Consider the following 14810-nt stretch of genomic DNA (forward strand, 5'->3'; position numbering starts at 1 on the left):
TTTTTAGGTTATAAAAATGACGTCAAGTGGGTTCACTGCCTTCACAATACCCCAAAACGACGGTTTCGGAATCTTTGGTCAGTTTGTGCTGGTGAAATCCGTCAGCATTCAAAACTTCTGTTCAGCCAGGAACCACAGTTTCGAAACCGGCGGTTTCAGAAACTTTGGTGAAATTGGGCCTGACATACCAAATACTGAGATTGAAGATATTTCACAAACTAACGAACCGAAAATACTGAAACTTTATCGAAGCACTGGAAGAAACATTCTACGTTGAATAAACATGAATTTAAAACTTGAGAATTGAAAATTTTGAATTGAAAGCGACGAAAATTGAAGAACGGAAAAAAGCTGAAGTGAACTGTTATGCCATTGCTGTGTGTAGAAGGAAACAGGAAAGTGCATGCACGAATTGCGATGTAAGAAACTACGTATAGCCACGTCGATGAAAAAGATATGCGTAAAAAACGTCTAGACACGGTAGGAAATACTCCAAAATAATATTAAATAATACCAAAATGTACAATAAAATTAATGTACAAATGTAGCATGACAAAAACCTGATGTAATCCGTGAACTGCAGAAAACACAGTGAAAGTGGACCGATGACAAAGTGACTTGCGCACTAACGCGACAAGTTGGGACAAGAACACAATGCATAGTGCGAAATCTGACATAAACTGCAGTGATGAACTTGGGTATTCTATACAATGCCTTCTGAGATAGATATTTCACGTTTTTGGTTGACAAAATATACATTGAAATTAATTCATGAGGATATAATCTATGAGATATGGAATCCATATCATATGGATAGAATAAATGTTCTAGAACGGCTTCAAAATAAGTTTTTAAGAATCATGTTCTATAAGAAATTTAATCGTTTTTGTCCGTTTGATTTCCCAACAGAGTCACTGAGAACTTTATTCCATATTACATCATTAAAAGTTAGGCGTGATGTTATTTTTCTTTTTGATCTCTTAAATAATGAAATTGATTCATCATACTTGCTATCTAAAATGAATATTTATATCTCACCTGTGGCTCGTCGATCTGAATTTTCTTTTCTGGTTCCTCGTTCCAGAACACTTAGAAATTACAATTCTCCTCTCAACAGAATTCAGAGAAGCTACAATAGTTTGTCCGGGCATCTAGATCTCTTCTGGTTCTCTCGCGCTAGATTCCGAAAAGCTCTATACAATGGTCTGGTCTGAGCATTGATATTGTGATCTGGTCTACATCGATCATTTTTTCATGTATGTGTGGGTGTGCATATGTTTTGGGACTTGGAACTCATTAATAAGTTATATTTTTGGTTATTTCATCCTTTTAATACTTGTGTTATTAGAATTTTATATTTTCCATTTTTGGACCTTCTATGAGTAGTATTTCGATGCTTTGTATTCATCTCATCTTTTCATATTATTTTGTACCTTATTACCATATGTAATAGGATAAATATTACCATTTGTACCTTATTTCTTTTTATGATTTTTCATAAGTTTTCTATATATTTTAAGATTTTGTATTTTCTTGTAAAGGAGACATGTTTGGGGAAACCCGTTGTCTCCATTGTAAATGAATAAATAAATAAATAAAATAAAAAAAATATATTACAAATTGAATAACGGATCAAATTTATAATGAATGAATGAAGTAATAACTAAATAAAGTTATGAAAAAATTTATTTCTAAAAATAACAAACACTATAATAAGCTACAATAAGTCAATAATAATATAACAACACTCTCATCGGCCATTTCAAAATGTCTTTCTCAAAAATACACAATATTGAAATAGCACTAAACATTGGTGACCCTTGCATTATCACAATAAATACCTAAAATACAAAAAACTTGAGCAAAAAGAGAGAGAGAGACCGCTGCTGGTTTATTTCGTCTGTTTTTCCTCTTTTTCCCAATCGCCATCCCTTCTTTGTTTCTCTCATTTTCTTCATAATTTTTCTCTCTTCTTTAGAGCAGTACTTTGAGCAGACGAACAATTGGTGCCTCGTAGGTGATGGAGATGAAAAAGGACAGAAGAAAAGCAGCCACCAAGTTGCCGAAGTAGAGAATGAACTGGAAAGAGAGAGAAATTAAAACCATAATTAAAATCGTAGCTTGTATCTGAACATAGAGAATGAACTGGACTAGATAAGATTAGAGTATTTTATTAATGTGGCCTATGTTACAATAACTTATATCTGTATAAATAAAAATATAAATATAAATCTCAGTACCCTTTTGAATTATTTTCAAGACTTGAAAATACATCAATGTCCGAAACATGTGACAAAATCATTTAAAAGGGTACTGAGATTTATATTGATATTTATAATAAAAGTACCCCTGAAGAAAGAAGACTTATATCTGAAATACACTGTTATACACTAATTTACATTAAATGTCTTCAAATGAATAAATTCCCTCTACTATTTTGGCAAGTTGTAAATGCAAAAGTCAAGGGCGAATCCACCTTATCACCAGATGCTCTCCGTCTATAATTTTAAAATAAAACATGATAATAGCTTTCAACGAAGATGGAAAATCGTGAGACGCCCAACTTGTGATTTGCTTGAAATTGAGTAACGGTTCGCCAGATTGTCTCGTCAACTTCTCAGGTAACTGTTGATCAAATAGATTAACAGATTATGTCAACAGCAATAGAAATTATTGGAACCGGGTGTACTTCCCAACATTGAAGAGTAAATGTCTTTATTACTAGGTAATATTATTCAACGAATTTTACAAAGTATGAAAAATTAATCAATGAGAATGAAGATTGAAAGCAATTTGGATAATTATATTATAATACTGGGATGTAACTACATAAATCAGCGGTGTTTCAACAAATAATTGTCGACTCGCTGTAAAGAATAACTTATAGAAAAATATCCTTCCCATTAACACAAGATAGAGAAATAGATAAAAATGGGAAGATATTTTATTTATTCAATCATTTAGAACTATACAACTTACAGAAAAGTACCACAGGCTAACTTACGCCCAAAACGGTTCCAATAATTCTAATTTATACTATATTGTTTAAGATAGAGAGAAAACAATAAAATATCTTAGCTTTTAGAATAATATTTCAACATAAAAACTGGTATTGAGGTAATAAGAAATAGTTTCAATCTTGCTGAGAAACTAGATAAAATATGTCTCATTTTGTCTAGAATGTCTTTACTCTCAAAGTCTTGAGCCTTGAAGGCAAGACTCAATACAGAACAGCACCATTTTTAAAGCTTTATAGAACTGTATAAAATCAATAATTAAAGTAATATAGCCTAGAATAAGAATAAGAGCAAGAATAAAGAAATTAAATTCTATAGTAAGGTCCACGTTATAATGACAGTTTGATCAACTAAGAAGAATTAAGTTTGTTTTTCGGTAATTCTTCAAAATTATATTTTTGATATGTGAATATTTCCTTAAGTTATAATAATGTGAAATATTTATTCTATGTTTAGATTTGAAGCATCTAGATTTGATAATTCGGACTATAATGTGTTATCTAAATTTGGGAGAGGAATAGCACAAGATTACCTTATTTTTCCTCTCCCTATCATTTTGATAATGTACTTATTTATTGTATAAATGAATAAAGAATAACTTTGGTTTTGCTATCCTTGTCTATCATTTGACAAAGCCGGTGGTACTATCCTTTTCCAGGTCCACAACGATGCCAAGTATGTTTTTGACAGTGTAGAAATATAATTAATTAATGCGGAGAATCGGCATCGCTATACTTCTATCTTTATCCACTGCCACTATAAAGTGGACCTCACTATAGCCCTAACATACGTAGAAAACATATACCTATAGTGAGGTCCACGTTATAATGGCAGTGGAGAAAGATAGGAGAAAAACGTTGCTGATCCTCTGACTTGCCAATGCCTTCTATAGACGGTAGCTGATACAGTTTTATTGATGTAATATTAACTGTTCATTCTCGTCTAAAATAATCAATTAGCAAGAAATTATTTATTTTTCAATAATCTCATGATGAATTTTCATAATAAAGATGAAATATTTTGTTAATTAATCATTAATTCTACATTGTTGAAAGACGATCTGGCAACAGAGCAAAGCGAGAAAGATATATAGTGAGGTCTACGTTATAATGGCAGTGGATAAAGATAGAAGAATAGCGATGCCGATTCTCTTCATTAATTAATGATATTTCTACACTTTCAAGAGCATAACTGGCATCGTTGTAGACCTAGAAGAGGATAGTACCACCGGCTTTGTCGAATGATAGACAAGGATAGCAAAACTAAAGTTGATCAAATACTGTCATTATAACGTGGACCGCACTATAGCGCAATCCGCTTTCAAGTTTCAAGTTTTTATTGGGCCAGTTGAACATTTAAGTTACATATAGCCAAGTCACAATTTACATTGAAGAAACATACAATAAATTGCGCAGGTACAACAAATACAATAAACAATAATAAATAAAACAGATCAGTTGAAGCAAATTTACAATTAGATCAGATAATTTAGTGGTCTCCTCTACTTGGGTATTAATAGACATAAAATAACATAATATTAAATTGACTAGGGTGTTGTGATCAGCAGTAATGAATTCCTTTCCTGAATAAAATGGATTCACAATCAACCAGGATCTAAGTAATTGGAGAAAACGTTTAATTGGTAAGGATCTGACTTGAGCTGGTAGCAAGTTATGGAATTTGTAGCCTATCACAGGGTAGCTCGATTTAGACTTTTCAAGTCTGCATCTTGGAATAAAATTTCTTTGTTGAAATGATAGACAAGGATAACAATACCATTCTAATCACTGCCATTATAATGTGGACCTCACTATAGTTTAGAATATTATTGAAAGCCTGTTTATAAAAATATTAGATGTGATATAATTTACAAATAATTTGAAAAGCAAATCTATCACACAAAGCACCAGGAATACGCTCACAAGCTCCTCAACTTGATGTGTTCTTCATAAGCTAAGAACTGACAGTTTTATGTGAATTTGAATCAAGCCCTGTCAGTGGCGCCATTTAGAGGGGGGGGCAGGGGGGCCTAGGCCTTCCCCCAAGGATCAGATGAATAATGAAAATGCGGGTCTATCTACACGAATCCTTAGAATCTCATACTGATTTAATACTTTTTTTAAACATCAGTAGTATAATTCCTTCAACAGGATCAAGAATGTAGCAAAATTGCCTTGAAAGTATGGGTACGGAGTAATAAAGAATATATTTTTCTCTGTGGTATAGTTGAAGCCTAAATGTAGAATGGGTACAATTATTGATGAGGGCACAATAAGGGAGTTATTGCATAAATTTCAACGTGAGAATTAAAAAGTTGCAAGATGTCACAGTGGAAGCAAAAGAAAGGGCACAATCAGACAAACAATAATGTATGTACAGGGTTGGTGAGAATTATGGGAACAGCTTAATGTTTCTTTAGCTTTCCAACTGAAAGTTATTTTCTAAAATTAGAATATGATCCTCAATGAAATTGTTGAAATTGTCATTGTAAAAGAAAAATGTATCTTTTTCCATGATTTTTAAGAAATCTGTTTCAGTGTGTATTCCTACTTTAGGGCCTCTCTGTAGGCCTATATTTCTAATAAAATACTTCATGATCAACTAATAATGTAGGCCTATATGCTTGTATTGATACTTCAACCACATTTGTATAAAACTGGAGAAAATGAAGCATATAATAACATCTTCGAATTATGGGGAAAACCCAGGATCCTCTATCCTTTGGGCGTATTCCTTCCCCTTCCTCATACCTCTTGGTTTTTGCCCCCCCCAGCAGCTCGGCGAAATGACGCCACTGAGTCCTGTGATGAGATTCAATTGAAAGAGTCAGTATTAGTTGAATGAGAAACTGTTCGTGTTATAGCTAAGAGATACTGTCATTATGAAGTTAATCCCACAATCTGAGTTTTACAACAATCAGTCAGTATTGGTTGCATGGGAGCCGCTAATATCTTATCCATGAGCATAAATGACAGTTTAATGTGAATCTCACTGTATTTCTGTGGTGGGATTCACATATTACTGTCAGTATTGGTTAGATGGCAAGCGGTGCTACCTACCACAAGTCCGTTGTGCAGATGCAGAGGTCCGTCCATCTGGAAGCTTGTCAGCACCATGATGACTGGGTGGATGAGGTAGGCGCAGTATGTCAGTCGAGACAGAGGGTGTAACAACCGACATGACAGCAATGAGTTCACGAAACCTGGACACACACATTAAAATAATTATAATAAAATTAATTATTAAGATCAAGGTTCAAACCTTCTCTAAAAAAAGTTAAAGAAAATTCTAGTTTAAACCATCAGCTGACTGAATTGGAACTACTTTAAAGCTGTGTTTACATCAAAGTTATTAACAAAATGTTTATTTTTCCGTCCTTATAGATTCTATTCTAACGAAACTTGACAAATGCATAGGCACATCATGTTAATGATAAGCTATTATATTCAATCTCTAATAGAATCCAAAGACCTTAAAGATGCATAGACTCACATGCAGCGCTAGTGTCGTACTTGGAATTGAAATCCGCCATTGAGGGGGCAACCCATAAGATTTTTACATACCAATGCCACCAATGCCTTTATGATCTATAGTATTACAAATATATTTATATAATATCTTAAGTGCTAAAATATCCCAATGGCGGCCTTCAATTTCAAGTAAGAGCTATCATTGGGAAGGCATAGGCATTGTGGATCTATATCTCTTTAAGGTCTTTGATAGAATCTATAACGATGAAGTTATTAACAAAATGTTCTATTAGAGATTGAATGGAACTAGATAAACACAGATGTTCATCATGTGTATGATAAGTTATGTTCAATCTAATAGAATCTATGAGGATTAAGTTATTAACTTTTTGTTAATAACTTTTGTGTAAACGCAGCTTAAGGTTACTAAAGGATTATTTTTTTAGTCATCCTGCCTAGTTTTTGATAAATAATTTATAAAACAGGAACTCAGTTTCAATACAAATGTATAGACGTTATATTTAAAAGAAATATACAATTTTATTATTGAATGAAAAAGACTAAGAAATTGTCAAAAACCACAGATCTATTGATACTTAGATAGACCGGTTTCGGTTATTACACCATTGTCAATCTCTGATAAACAATATGGTGTATATCAGAGTAATGGAGTAATGTAATGGAGTTTATCAGAGATTAACAATGGTGTAATAACCGAACTGAACATGAGTGTTTTTAAGGTTCAATGGTTGTTTAATAAGGTTCTTTAAGTTTTTTTTAAAGTTGTTTAATATTGCTCCATCATTGGGTGGATATTTTGAGCATTTCATTCAATAATATCTAGTAACTAAGAAATGAGTAATACATTTTTTTTGTGTAGTTGAGAAGTTTATATTGTGGTAATTATTCATATTGAATGAAAAATACTAAGAAATTGTCAAAAAAACCACAGATTTATTGATACCTACTTAGAAATACCGGTTTCGGTAATTACACCATTGTCAATCAGAGATAGACACATTACAGATCAGAGTTTATTACAGTTCTCTACAGTTTATCATAGATTGACAATGGTGTAATAGACCGAAACCGGTCTTTCTAAGTAACAATAAATTTGTGGTTTTTGACAATTTCTTAGTCTTTTTCATTCAATATGAATAATCACCACAATATCAACTTCTCAACTACAGAAAAAACAATTCTTTTACTCATTTCTTAGTTACTAGATGTTATTGAATGAAATACTCAAAATATCCACCCAATGATGGATCAATATTTAAACAACTTTAAAAAAACTTAGAGAACCTTATTAAACAACCATTGAACCTTAAAAACACTTATGTTCAGTTTCGCCAAGCTCGGTCAAGACATTTGAACATGGCCAAGCTGGGTACGCTTCAAAATTGTGCATTGAAATAACTTTATCAATAGTAACTACCGTCTTATAAATAATATGTTTTCAGTGCACTCGATTGTAAACCGTAGCTGATTTGAGCATTTGGTCATGTCCATATCTCACTGAGCTTGGTGGAACTGATGAGTATCAGCAGAGATCAGAATATATTTATTGAAATTATAGGCCATTTGTGAAATAGTATTTCAAGTATACTTTACTTTATGTCATCAATGCGTATCAAGGAATGGGACAGATCGAGTTAACAAGATCAGATGAATATCACAAATAGGCCTACAATTGATAGAAGATGATGAATTATTTCACTTTTTGTGTAGTTGAGAAGTTGATATTGTGGTAATTATTCATATTGAATGAAAAAGACTAAGACATTGTCAAAAAACCACAGATTTATTGATACTTAGAAAGACCAGTTTCGGTTATTACAACATTGTCTATCAGAGATAGACACATTACAACGATCAGAGTTTATCACAGTTCTCTACAGTTTATCAGAGATTGACAATGGTGTAATAACCGAAACCGGTCTTTCTAAGTATCAATAAATCTGTGGTTTTTTGACAATTTCTTAGTCTTTTTCATTCAATGATGAATTATTGTTATTAAATTATTATCGAGCCTAAATTTATACATGATAAGTATAGATAGGTTATATCGATAGGTAAGTATAATATTGAAGAAGAAGAAGAAGAAGAAGAAAAAGAGAAGAAGAAGAAGAAAAAGAAGAAGAAGATGATGATGAAGAAGAAGAAGAAAGAAGAAGAAGATGATGATGAAGAAGAAGAAGAAGAAGAAGAAGAAGAAGACGACAGGAGAAGAAGAAGAAAACAGGAGAACAAGAACCCTCTCCTTTGATTCTCTCCATTCTTTAATGATAAGAAACATGCCAAAGGCACAATTCTACTGACCTCCGTAGCCGCAACAGCAGGCGATGACAATCCAGGCGAGCGCAGCTCCCCACGCGGTGTGTCCGAGAGCTATGTAGAGTGCCGACGAAGCCACGCCCATTCTCGAACCCAGCACTCCGTAGACCAATCCTGTCAGCGTTAGCAAAGACAGTAGCCAACCAGAGAGTGTCGTGAACTGGTGATTGACAAAGATAGACAACATGTTAGAGTAGATACAGAAAAAGTTGAGAGTCAAATAGACAGTACAATGGGACAAAACTTTGTTCCCAATAATTGGAAATTATTATGGAAATATCAGGCCAGGCGAACACCAGTTAGTCAAGACAAGACAAGACATGATCAGACACGTTTAGTCACAATACTTCACATAGCTGCTTATGACGCAACTCACACTGATTAGTCATTGCAATTAGACATGTCTTCATGAGCAACTAAACGTGTCTGAGGCGAAACTTGGAAATACTAGGCCAGGCTCACACCAGTTAGTCAAGACAAGACAAGACATGATCAGACAAGTTTAGTCACAATACTACACATTGTTGCTTGTGACGCAACTCACACTGATTAGTCATTGCAATTAGACATATTAAGCAACTATGTGAAGTACTGAGACTGAACGTGTCTGATCCTGTCTTGTCTTGACCAACTGGTGTTTGCCTGGCCTAGTATTTCCGAGGTTCCCCTTAGACACGTTTAGTCACAATACTCACATAGTTGCTTATGGAGACATGTCTAATTGCAATGACTAATCAGTGTGAGTTGCGTCATAAGCAGCTATGTGAAGTATTGTGACTAAACGTGTATGATCCTGTCTTGTCTTGTCTTGACCAACTGATGTGCGCCTGGCCTAATATTTCCGAGTTTCGCCTCAGACACGCTTAGTCACAATACTTTACATAGACTGAACATGTTTTGTCTTGTCTTGACTAACTGGTGTGCGCCTAGCCTTAGACATTGCAAATAAACATGCCAACTATAAGAAGTATTGTGACAAAACGTGACTAAACGTGACTAGTCTTGTCTTGACTAATCGGTGTACGCCCAGCCTTATATTAATAATATTAAATATCAAATTATTATTGGAAATATTATGAAAAAGTTCACAATATCAATCCATATTCAACAAATTCAGTATGAGTTTTTTACAATATGAAGAGTATTAATTTTTATTCCACTGTGATAAGAGTAAGTATGGTAATGAGATTTAGGATTACCAGAGATTAATCATTATAGTGTTACAACCAGAGTTTGTTTCTTTTAGACTGAGCGTACACCGGTTAGTCAAGACAAGACAAGACATGATCAGTCACAATACTTCACATAATTGCTTATGCGAAGACATGTCTAATTGCAATGACTAACCAGTGTGAGTTGCGACATAAACAAACAATGTGAAGTATTGTGACTAAACGTGTCTGATCATGTCTTGTCTTGTCTTGTCTAACTGGTGTGCACATAGCCTAAGAATTCTCATTATTATATAGACCTGAGTGATCCACAATATCAACTAGAAATGCATCGTCATATTGCAGTTGATAAATAATGGTTGACACTATACTGGTTGATCTACTACTAATTTTACTACTTTCATTACCGTACTTTACCTTATATTTTCACCACAGAACAGTAGTTATGAGTTCTGTCGTTGTTATAACATTTATGTTTAATGTTTCCAGTAATAAAGATTTGATTTGACACTTTCATGAAACCATCTTTCACAACAGTAGGCCTACATACAAGTTGAAAACCATCTTCACTGCAGTATAGGCCTACAAGTTGCAGTGCAATGCAGTCAGAATACAATCATTTATGGTTTCATCAGTATTAATTGTTAAATATCAGAACATTTATCCAATAAAAAACAACGGGGTTGGTTGATGATTAAATTGAACTAATCGTGAGCGAGTGATGATGAATTGAACTATTTTTTTGTAGCGAATAATGAAGGTTTATCTTGCCAGTGATATACGAATCCTCGCATTGGTCTTGAAGAGGAACCATCCGGCAAACATTCCCACCAGGTAGGGACCCAGTCGCGTCCAAGGCTTGTCGTACAGCTCATCGAATAACGCGAATGGTTCTTCTATCCTGAAAAAGAAATTAAAAGATCGATCATTTGCTCATTCAAACCAGCAAAAACCATTAAAAAACTATTACGGTAACATATTTATTATTATTTATGAATACGATCAAACACTTTAAGCCCCAAATTCACCAGAAACAAACACTAGGATTCAGAGGCAAATTGTTCTAACTCAGATGATTTTGAATGGTCTTGTGAATGAATAAACTGGCGCTCAAACCAAGTTTTCGTTTTTGTGAATTCGGTCCTAAGCTACAATATTTATGTATTAATTTATTTGTGGATAGGCTACAATTATTAAAACTCTGGTGTGGCGCACTCACACAACTTTCCTTGCCGTTATGAAAATTGATCACCTGACGCGCATCTCAAGTCTACTATTCAAAGATTTAAGCCAGCTCGTGACAGGGCAATAACGCTGGAGACACACATGAGGTCTGCTATCTCTTCATAGTGAATGATTTAATAGAATCAACAATAATTTGCAATTGAATATTCACATTTTCTCGAATTTAAAGCTTATTTTCAATTTTAGGTGAAAATGTTACTGAACATTGATTGTAGAGATTTTCATGCTCAATCTACTCCACTTGATTTTTTTTGTTTCAATTGTATCTGAAGCCTGATAATTGGGAATCTATCTGCATTGATGGGGCGGAGCTCCTGAAATTTTTACAGATATGGAACTTGTGGCAATTGATAGAGCTTATCGATGACTATTTTAGGTATGAATTTGATCAAAATCGTTGGAGCCGTTTCCGAGAAAATCACGAAAAACCCTGTTTTTGACAACATTTTCGCCATTTTAGCCGCCATCTTGAATTGCATTTGATCGAAATTGTTCCTGTCGAATCCTTATAGTGAAAGGACCTTAACTTCCAAATTTCAAGTCATTCCGTTAATTGGGAGATGAGATATCGTGTACACAGACGCACATACACTCATACACTCACACACACACACACATACAGACCAATCCTCAAAAACCAGTTTTTTGGACTCAGGGGACCTTGAAACGTATAGAAATTCAGAAATTGGGGTACCTTAATTTTTTTCGGAAAGCAATACTTTCCTTACCTATGGTAATAGGGCAAGGAATAAAGTAAAAATCATATAAATATATGATTGGGAAAAAACAACAGGCTTGGAAAGAGAAACAGGCGCCAGCCCAAACTTCTTCTCTTCCTAAATTTGGTCATTAAAATAGTTTATATTATCATAAATTATATGACAGATTCCTTAAGGTGGGTTTACACTAAAGTTATTAACAAAATGTTAATAATTTAATACTTATAGGATTCTATTAGATTGTACGGAACTTGACAAACACATATATGTGCATCATTTGTATGATAAGCTATATTATGTTCAATCATAGAGAAACAATAGCATAAGTAGATATCCCATGGTATAGGGCGTTTATGTCGCAACTTTTTCTGTTATCTCAAGCCGATTACTGTTGATTATTGTCAATTTTTACTGTTTTGTTGGGGTGAGAGTGTTTGAACGGCACAATATGAGAGACTACCAGTGTCACAAAGCTTCACGGGAAGAATTACATAAATTATCAGCTTCAGATAACAGTAAAAGTTGCGACATAAACGCCCTATACCATGGGATATCTACTTATGCTATTGTTTCTCTATGGTTCAATCTAATAGAATCTATAATGATTAACCTATTAACATTTTGTTAATAACTTTGGTGTAAACGAAACTTCAAGTTTGAAAAGCATTGAATATTCATTACAATATTGAAAAATAATTACAAGATCATTACCAGCATGACAAGTGTGATACCTAACTAGTAGATAGGGTAGGCTACTGTATAATTAGGCCTACCCAAGTATAATTATACTTATAATTTTAAGACTTTCTAAACTCAACTCACGACTGGCTCATACATTTTATTCACAACTACTGGTTTAACTCTGAAATATTTTTCTAAACCTACATTATTATTTCGACAAAAAATTGTCTTGCTTTACTCATGGAACAACTTGGCTATAGTGCTATGCGAACTATATGTTTATATTAATAAAACGATTGAAGTAGATAACTATTAGTTACACGATTAGTTTGAATAAATTTTCAAGATTATAAAAAGTACCTAATTTTAAATAAGAGTATATGCGGTCAAGCTTTGAAGCTTTGCATATATGTGTAATTTAATCAGGAGGATTCATTAATATTAATTGTCAATTGTTATTATTTTGTGTATTGTATTATTACAAAAATATTGTATTATGAATTTTTCTGATAAATGAAATCATTATTTCATCATTAAATCAGTCTAGACTCTTTTGATTCACATTAGAATTATTATGATTATTGTCTTTCAAGAAATGAAAATTGAAGTAAATATGTTTTGATTAGATTAAATAATTCATTGTGTTTTTCATGAAATATGAAAGAAGATACAGAACTATCACCTTTGTAAAGTGATTAAGTACATTTGTTTTGATAGTTTGTGTCATTAGATTGAATGATTTGTTGTGTTTTTCATAAAATATGTAAAAAGATACAGAACTATCACCATCCGTTTATCAATGTAATAATATAATGAGTGTGATATTATGCACGATTAGGCATGATTCAACAAGAGAACAATCGTGTAGACAAGAGGACAATATTATGTTGTTTAATGAGTTTCATGATGGTATACAGCTCTACAAAACCCCTGAAAACAGAGTTATACTTAATAAAAACAATATAAAATCTTGTAGTACCCTTTATTATTAAGAACTTTGAAATATTTCAACGACTAGTTTTGACCGTAGGTCATTTTCTAGTTAAATTGTGGAAAATCTACTTGCAGAGCTAGTATACTTATATTCGAATTGAAAAATTCAAAAAATTGAATTTGGTTCAGAGAACTTGGTAGCAGTTGACATGTATTGAATTTTCATTCTATTGAAAAATTAATCAATCAAATTCATTGCAGTTGATCTTATAAACAGGCTAGATAGAAGCTACAGTACCTATAGCATGCAGCAAGCTAGCTAATCCAACACTAATTAGACTTTTTGTGTAGTTGAGAAGTTGATATTGTGGTAATTATTCATATTGAATAAGAAGACTAAGAAATTGTCAAGAACCGCAGATTTAATTTGTTAACAAAACAAAAATCTGTGGCTTTCGACAATTTTTTATTCTTTTTATTTAATACTAATTAGACTATTAACATTAATTCACATTTGACTGGTAGAATTATGAGTTCCCACATACTTACTTGACTATATAGTCGTAGCGTACTGCAACTAAGGCAGTTGTGACACAGGAACTCACTAGGAAAACGACTAGAAGACCTGAAGCTACTTTCAAGTGTCTGAAAACATAAAAAAATTAATATTATGTAAGGATGGAAATAGAATAAAACAAACTGGAAATATTGAGAAAAACCATAGAAAATTAAATTAGGAGGATAGTAAGTTTCAACAAACCAATGAGATGATTGTAATAGTGACAAACATAGCTTTCAAATTAAAACAGAAAATATAATAACTTTATAAATACAATGTAATATGCTGAAAATAAATTGATAGATAGTGAACAATATACTATATTATACTGTATATCCCATTAGAAGTTTTAAGTATTTTAAACTCAAATACTGCAAACTCAATAGCATCTCACATAGTGGAAACATCCAGAGCACAAGTGGACAGAGAACACTCGACCAAAATAAAACATGAGCTGAGCCAACTTAAGAGACAGGCAACAGAGAGTGAATTCAGTCTACCTTTCACCCCAGAAGAAATCGCATCAGCTCTCAAGCATGTAGCTTCTGGAAAAGCACCATGATTTGATAGTGTAAACCCAGAATTTCTAGTTAAATGTGGAAAATATGCAAAGGTATGGCTGGCTAAATTCTTCACTGATGTTATGCAAACTGGCAATGTACCCAAAGAGCTGAGGC

General features: G+C 33.1%; 1 protein-coding gene across 3 annotated transcripts in view; it reads right to left on the bottom strand.

The window, feature by feature from the left end:
* Nucleotides 1-1959: 1959 nt before the first annotated feature.
* LOC111051621 (O-acyltransferase like protein-like) overlaps nt 1960-14810 on the bottom strand; it is a 135740-nt gene continuing 122889 nt past the window's right edge. For 2 of the 3 annotated variants that reach the window (XM_039433473.1, XM_039433474.1), the window contains 5 exons: nt 14124-14219; nt 10768-10897; nt 8810-8984; nt 6077-6219; nt 1967-2079 (listed from right to left, as the gene is read on the bottom strand). In XM_039433473.1, the coding sequence (XP_039289407.1) occupies nt 1975-2079; nt 6077-6219; nt 8810-8984; nt 10768-10897; nt 14124-14219 (649 nt within the window). In that variant the 3' untranslated portion in view covers nt 1967-1974. Of the gene's footprint in view, nt 2080-6076; nt 6220-8809; nt 8985-10767; nt 10898-14123; nt 14220-14810 lie in introns of all 3 variants that reach the window. The other variant, XM_039433476.1, reaches the window with a different exon arrangement.

The sequence above is a fragment of the Nilaparvata lugens genome, chromosome 7 (genome assembly GCF_014356525.2).
Source record: "Nilaparvata lugens isolate BPH chromosome 7, ASM1435652v1, whole genome shotgun sequence".
Lineage (NCBI taxonomy): Eukaryota > Metazoa > Arthropoda > Insecta > Hemiptera > Delphacidae > Nilaparvata > Nilaparvata lugens.